This window comes from Chaetodon trifascialis, chromosome 11 (genome assembly GCF_039877785.1).
Source record: "Chaetodon trifascialis isolate fChaTrf1 chromosome 11, fChaTrf1.hap1, whole genome shotgun sequence".
Taxonomy (NCBI): domain Eukaryota; kingdom Metazoa; phylum Chordata; class Actinopteri; order Chaetodontiformes; family Chaetodontidae; genus Chaetodon; species Chaetodon trifascialis.
The window spans coordinates 16,001,899-16,009,150 of NC_092066.1; the positions used below are offsets into that span (position 1 = coordinate 16,001,899).

Below are 7,252 nucleotides of genomic sequence, written 5' to 3' on the forward strand. Positions count from 1 at the left end.
CTAAACTAACCTTTTAAAATGTGATTGTTTTTGCCAAAAAACTGAATAAGTTAAAATAAAAGTAGTTTTCTTTAACTTTACTTTGCAGTGTGGAGATTGCTGTGATTTGTGTTTAGACAATGGTGAAAAGAGATAAATATTACAAAAAATACTGAGCAGTTTAATAAATAAATAAAATGTGAAGTTTTGTGATTTCATTATATAAAATGATTGCAAAATCTGAATTATTGGCTTAAAATCTTAATATAAATATAAAATAAATAATAATCAGAATAAAATAAAAAGAAAGTAAAATAAAGCCAAATTTATTGTATTTTCTTTCATACAGTTCACAGAAACATCACACATGTTTAAAATAAGTCGAGGTGAATCGCCATTCAAGTTCTTCTAACTGTGTTTTATCACAAGAGGCAGTTTAGATGCTGTTTGACATAAAGAGATTTCTAGCAGCTGACGTCGGGGTCAGGTCACAGATTGCTCTCTTCTGGCAGTTTGGTGAGGATCTCTACTCCGTCAGATGTGATGACCACCGTGTGTTCAAACTGAGCCGACCTGCATGAATTTAAAATAAAGATGAGGCAAGTGCAAGATTTAAAAGGAACAGTTCATCATTTGGGAAACATGCTTTTAGTGAGATGAGAAGACTGATACCACTTCTCATGTCTGTGTGCAAGTATGGAACTGGAAGTGGGAGGTTATTAGCTTAGCTTAGCATAAACACTGGCAGCAGGGGGAAACAGCTAGCCTAGCTCTCTCCAACGTTTAAAAAGTTGAAGTTTAATGGGCTTTTAAGACTCTAATGATGCCAGCTGGGAAACCATGGAGTCAGGAGAAAGTGTCTGCAAATGTAACAGCTACAAACACACAGGCAAAATATATTTGGTCGCTACCTACCTTTTATCATCTGCGGACACTGCTGTCCACTTGTCCTTCAGTATTTTAAAATCTACAGACCCCTCCATCAGGATGGGCTCTACAAATCAACAGACAATGTCAGCTCCGTGCTCAGTGCCACCTTAATGTACATTCATAAAATGCATAAGGGAACTCGCCTATTGTGAAAGCCATCCCTTCATCCATGGTCATGTCATTGTCATTAGCTGAAAATGAATATAAAAACAAAAGTCTCCTGTTTGTTAGAAAGACCTTTTGGCAATATTGGCATGTTTCTATAACTATTTTTTATTTTCCATTTTCAGTATTTTTGACAAACACAAAGTATACACAGGAGTTTGCCGCGTCGTCCGACCAGACTCAAACTCACCATGGTGCCAGATCTCAGGATAGCCGTGAAAGTAGGAGCCTATTCCATGTCCAATGAAATAAGGACACACTTGGAAGCCACTGGCATGGGCAATTTCACTGTTGGCAAAAAAACAGATTTGTTTTAAAAGTGGCAATATGATATGTGGGTAGTCATTGTGTGTATATTCTGTGTGTGTGTGTGACCACCTAATAGTGTTTCCTATAACACAGAGCTGTGCACCCGGCATGCAGGCAGCGATGGCCTCATCTCGGCAACGCCTGGCAGTTTCCACCAATCGCTGCCCAATCTCATCCACCTCGCCAATCAAGAAGGTTTCTGAGGTATCACCATGGTAACCATCTAAATACACCTATCACAAATAGGCAGTGGTCAGTGATGGGAGCAGTGTTCTCATGTGCAGTAATGCCTTTGAGGTTGCTTGTGTGTCTGTTGCATAGACTGTATAACAGCAGTGGACGTAGCCACCTGACGTCACCCATTGGTTTGTTGATAAGCATTTTGAAGTCTTGCATTTGTCATTTTGGCCAGCGCAATCTTGTTTTTTATGGAGCCAGAAGTGACCATATTTGGACAAGAGGGTGGAGCTGAGGAGAATATGCATTGCTGCACCTCTATTCTGGTTGGATCTGACGAAGAACCTGAGGACATGCCATGGTAGGGACTTGTCAAACACAGGTAGTGACGCCCTAAAGCAAGGTATGCTTAAGGGTTTATGGTTTGTTTTACGATAAATGGGACCATAATTTCCTAAATGAACATCATGCTGTATTGAAAGAGACTTGAAACTAGCAATGGAGACCAAAAAGTGTTTACTGAGGTAATAAATCAAGTGAGAGGGACAGTCCTTTTCTCACAAGACTCTCATCGGACTTCTTTTTGCAACCAGCGGGGAAAGAATGCAGGTTGAAGGCCAGAAGTGCCTTAAACTGGCTTCATTTTCAGACCCGGAGGTCTGAAAAGATCTCTAGGTCCACTTCTTTTATGCAGTCGGTGGTCTGTTCAGGCATCAACTCACAGTGACATCAATGTTGATTATATCTCCGTCTTGAAGTTGCCGACTGCAGAACATAAGCATAAGAAGAAAAAAAAAATGAAGCATGCATCGAGAGATTCCCTTACATTTTTAAAAATGTATTTATTTCTTTTGTATTATAATACAATTAATACTGGACATCCTCATAGTGCCCCACCTTTTAAATATATAGTATCTACTCTTTTGTCTTCATTGAATTCATCTAAGAAGACAAATTGTCCAACTAAAATGACACAGTTCATCATCCAAAGTTTCTATATAAAAAAATCCTGCTTTTAAAGATTTAAGTTATGGACATTCATTTAAATATAGTTAAATGTGTGATAAAATCATTTTCTCAGTGGCTGTGTTTACCTTCCCACTGGTAGCATCTCATTTTGGAAGGAAAACAAAGGTAAAAAGAAAAACGACATATTATTTTGAACATTTTTCACTGTTTTTGTGTCTAAATTAGGCCTGACACTAGGACTTCTTAATTATTTTGGCTCTTGAAATCAAAATTACTTTTGGTCCACTGTGGATATTAACATGAAGTTCCTCCTGTGGGTGTCACTATGTCCAGATTTCTTGAGCACTGTTTCTATGCTGAAGAGGTTTTATACAAAGCCCAGCTTCACTGTTCACTGAGTAATATTCTCTAAACCTGATCTAAATGTTGTGAATGAATGTCGTGCACATTTACCTGTCAGGTATGCCATGACAGACCACGTTGTTCACAGAGGTACAGACAGACTTGGGGAAACCTCCATATCTGAGAGGGGATGGGTAGGCGTTGTGCTTGATTGTCTCCTGGTGCACGATGAAGTCTATTTCATCTGTCGTCATGCCAACCTGGAAGCCACAGGTCATAACTGTTTTTGTTGTTTCTCATAACACAGAAACACACACAGTACTTGTAGTGAGCAGGCGCTGACCTTCAGATTGCAACCAGCTAGTAGCAGTACATGTCTGGCAAGCTGACATGCCCTGGCAAGGCCTTCGATCTGCTCCTGGCCTTTGATCTCTATGTAGTCTGGCCATTCTGGGACCAGTGTAGTGCCTACATAGTCAGGCCGCGCAATGTGCTGCAGTCAGGGAGAAGAGGAAGGACAAGATATGAAGGATGGGTCATACTGTTGCAGAATACTGCTGTGGACTGTGGCATTACGGGGACACATGATACTGTACCTTGGGCACTGCATAGGCAGGCCTAACAGTAGCTGGGCGAACTACATTGTGAGAATTTTTCCACTTCCTCCAGAAGAAGCGCCGATGTTGCTGACACAGTGGGGATGTGGGGGGACCACAGCTTTTTAGACAACAAACCCTCCGTAAGAAACCACCCAGGCCTAGAGAAAGAGAAAGCAACACAACGAAGAAGAGAGCTCTCAACAATTTGTTTCTGGTTTGTTTTGTTTATTGTGTGACCCATGATGAAGACCACTGTTTGGTACAATGCCCAAGCTGCCACCAAGAAGAGCAGAATTTGTATGACAAGTCTCAGGGTCTGTCGCTAGCAGTATGGCCACTACATGATTATTACTGGTTTACAGTAAAGGCTGAATTTTGTGTCACTGTGGATGTTCTGCTGTACCTGAGCACCTCTTGAGCACCTAATCAAACATGGAACTACACAGGATGTCCTGGTAGCCTAGAGGTTTAGACAGCCATCATAAAATCACATTGTTCCCTGTTTGAGTCTGACTGGGGGGACGTTGTTGCATGTCATCCTTCTCTTTTACTATCCAATAAAGGCACAAAATGACAAAAAAAAATGAATAAGATAAAATATTCAACTACAAGTTTAATTACCAAGAGCGAGTGTTTTGAATGTCATTACTGTTTCCTAATACTGAATATAATATTGAGCAGATGTATGATATATCTATCTAATATTGCCACACAAAACTTTCGCAAGTAGTCAGTGTTGGTGTGGTCTGTTTTACGCCAGCAGCAAAGAGGTTTTTCCCTTCAGCGTATCGGTACCAAAGCTTTGCAACGACATTCACCGCACCAGCATCTGCACAAGCTAATGCAATCCAGTACAACTGATCTACTTTTGAGATGCCTGTCATGTTCAGTTTTGTTGACGCTGTCATAGAGGTAAAATAAGGTAAAACAATGTGGACAAAAACATGTACACACGTCTCAGTATAATGTCCTCCAGTTCAACGGTACAACTTATAGCAGCGCTAACGTTATAAGAAGTTATCTACAGTGTACCTAGCAAAGCTACATCAAGTGACAAACACGCTGTCACTTTGCTTCCAGAATATCAAAGCTTCCGTCCAGTTTTCATGTATTTGTTTATCAGTAATTTGTTTTTACGTTACTCAGCACACGGCAGCCGCTAATACTCCCTGCCTGCTGGCGTGTGGACACTGTTTCGGCTCAGTACCTGATCTTGCTGCAAGTCCTGCCGAGCAGTGGGCTGCCATCTTTCTTCGTGGTCACGTGGTGCGGGAGTCACGTGATGCTTGATTCATACGCTACAAGCCATATGAAGAACCACAACAGTACTTGAGCACTGCTACTGTTACTTTACTCCTTTTTGTGTGTGTGCTGGACTTTTATATTTATTTCTTTATTTATTTTCGTAGTTCTTTGTTGTTTTAGTAATTGAGTAAGTTCCTGTAGCATTATTATTTATAAATCTCTGTATTATGTAATGAATTTACACGTATACTGCTCAAGCAACATTTGCTAGAATTGAGTCAGTTGCATTATACATTTATGATGCTACCACATACCCATTTCTAATGGGTGAAGCCTTGGCCTGGAGGAGAGGTCATCAGGTGGCCTCCAACCTTCTCTAGGTGTTTCGACCCTTATCCACAACACCCTCCATTTGACGGGTCAGTCACTGCCCCTCTCCTCCAGGCTTCCAGCTTGTGTCCTGTCTTTTATGCCACAGCCAACAGGAGGCTCTTTCTGCTGCTTCTCCCAGCCTACGAACAGCTGCTTTTCTCAGGTGGCCTCTCAGCCCAAACTTTGTGAACAGATTCCACACTGATTGCACTGGGAATCCTCGACACCCCACTTCCACCGTCAAGAGACATGTTGTCCACCCCTTACCCTGGCAGTCATGGACAAGTTGTTGGTATCTGTCCTTTTTCCCTCTCTGCAGCTTCCTCACAACCCTCATCCCACAGCACTGTCAACTCCGCCAGGATGATCTTTTTTTCCTTCTAGAGACCACATGATGATGTCGGGCCTTAGAGTGGAGGACAGTCCCGCCTCTGGGAACTGAAGTTTCCTGCCGAGGTCAACCTCCATTTCCCATCCATGGGCTGGCTGCAGGAGATTCTGCCTGACTTGGCTGTTTGTCCCTCTTTCACAAAGCCAGTGGCGCTCAGTAGTGGTCTTGCTTTGGCTGGTTGCTTCTTCCTCCTCTCTTGCTCCAGGAAGTCTGCAAGCACTGCCAACACCTTGTCATGGCGCCACGTGTATCTCCCCTGTGTCATTGCAGTCTTGCACCCTGACAGAATGTGCACCATGGTTCCTTTACTGCCACACAACCTGCACAGCGGGTCCTCCCTCACCCCCCACCTGTGCAGATTGACTGGGGTCGGTAAGGTGTCGTACACTACTCGGAGCAGAAAGGATATCCGGAATGGCTCCAGCTGCCACATTTCACTCCATGCGATGGTTCTCTTGGGGAGGTTCCACCTCGTCCAGGTGCCTTGAGTTGCGTGCTCGGTGGACTTTGCTCTTCTCCCTTCTTCCTCAAGGTTCTGGACCTCGTCCTGGATCAGGGTTTTTTTCTCCGTAGGGGTGGACTTTGACCACTGCTGGAAATGTGTTGTGCCTAGGCCCTGCCTCCCAGTGCATGGGTTTCCGATGATGTCTTTGGTCCTGAGAGAACATTCTGCCTGGTCAATTGCTGTGCTGGCGGCCCACTTACAGCCAGATCTTGTTCTAACTCCTGCTTCCCTGGTGAGTTGGTCTTGAGAGTCCTTATATGTCATGGACAGTCTGCACTTGGTGACCTTGAATTCCTCCACCACTGATGACAAGGGAAGCTGGAGCTGGCCCGAGCTTATGTAGAGCCCCAAGAATGTAAAGCTCAGGGGTATTCCCAACCATCTTCTGAGGTGCTTGTTGAACTTTCTCTCCAGCTCTTCAACAGCTGAAAGTGGCACCTCATACACGGTGAGAAGCCACATGAGTCTTGGAAACAGGCCATTGTTGGTAGACCCAGCACTTGTACTTCCCAGACAGGCCAGACTTATCGATCCTCTTCAACAACTCCTCAACTTGCTTTCCAATGTTGGAGCAGAATTGAGTCACACCTTTTGAATGTTGCAATTTATGTAATTTAAGTTGTAACAACATTACACGTCATGATTTATGATTGCACAAAGTTCGACAATCGTTCTTTATCCTGTCAGTGTACAGTATGAAGAACCGCATGGGACAGCTTTCGGCCTTTTAAGCCTGGAGGAAATTCAACCCCACCCCTCTGAACCCAAACACACCACTGAACACCTCTGTGTGGGACTTTACTTCAAATGACATTACAGAGATTGTTAAACAAAGTTACACAACACAGGCTAGTGGAGATATTGTAGAGGTCACTGCCTTATCAGTGACAACAAACACTGCTGATATCTCAAAGGGACACTTCACCAAGGCAAATGAGATAAGCTGTCATCCATTAGTATCAAATAGATTGAAAATGAAAAGGTTTCTCAGCACAAAAATGAACAATTGCTACAGGTACTGGATGTTGGAACGAAGCCAGTACTGACAGAGACATAGAGGTGAGCTAAATGACAAAGAAGAAGAGTTGGTTGTTGGCCCAATAGGTCGTTTTCACAGCAAACAGTTTGACTTGTCCAGTGGGAAAACCACATGTGTTGCAAATAACATTAACAATGGCTCCGATCTGTTTAAGTGTTTCAACAAGGCATGAGAGTGCGACAGTGAGCCATCATCACAATAAAAGGACTCAAAAACAGCCGCAGCAAAAT

General features: G+C 43.1%; 1 protein-coding gene across 2 annotated transcripts; it reads right to left on the minus strand.

Moving 5' to 3' along the window:
* Window positions 1–285: 285 nt before the first annotated feature.
* On the minus strand, window positions 286–4,747 carry metap1d (methionyl aminopeptidase type 1D (mitochondrial)). 2 transcript variants are annotated; one of them, XM_070974156.1, is made up of 10 exons: window positions 4,678–4,747; window positions 3,468–3,628; window positions 3,215–3,364; window positions 2,983–3,131; window positions 2,283–2,325; window positions 1,453–1,616; window positions 1,265–1,362; window positions 1,053–1,100; window positions 895–973; window positions 286–552 (listed from the first exon to the last, which is right to left on the minus strand). In XM_070974156.1, exons 1-10 carry the CDS (start codon window positions 4,715–4,717, stop codon window positions 468–470), a joined length of 1,017 nt encoding a protein of 338 aa, XP_070830257.1. In that variant the 5' UTR covers window positions 4,718–4,747; the 3' UTR covers window positions 286–467. The 2 variants fall into 2 exon arrangements, with proteins under 2 accessions (XP_070830257.1, XP_070830256.1); XM_070974155.1 differs by having other exon boundaries at window positions 1,265–1,616.
* Window positions 4,748–7,252: the final 2,505 nt, after the last annotated feature.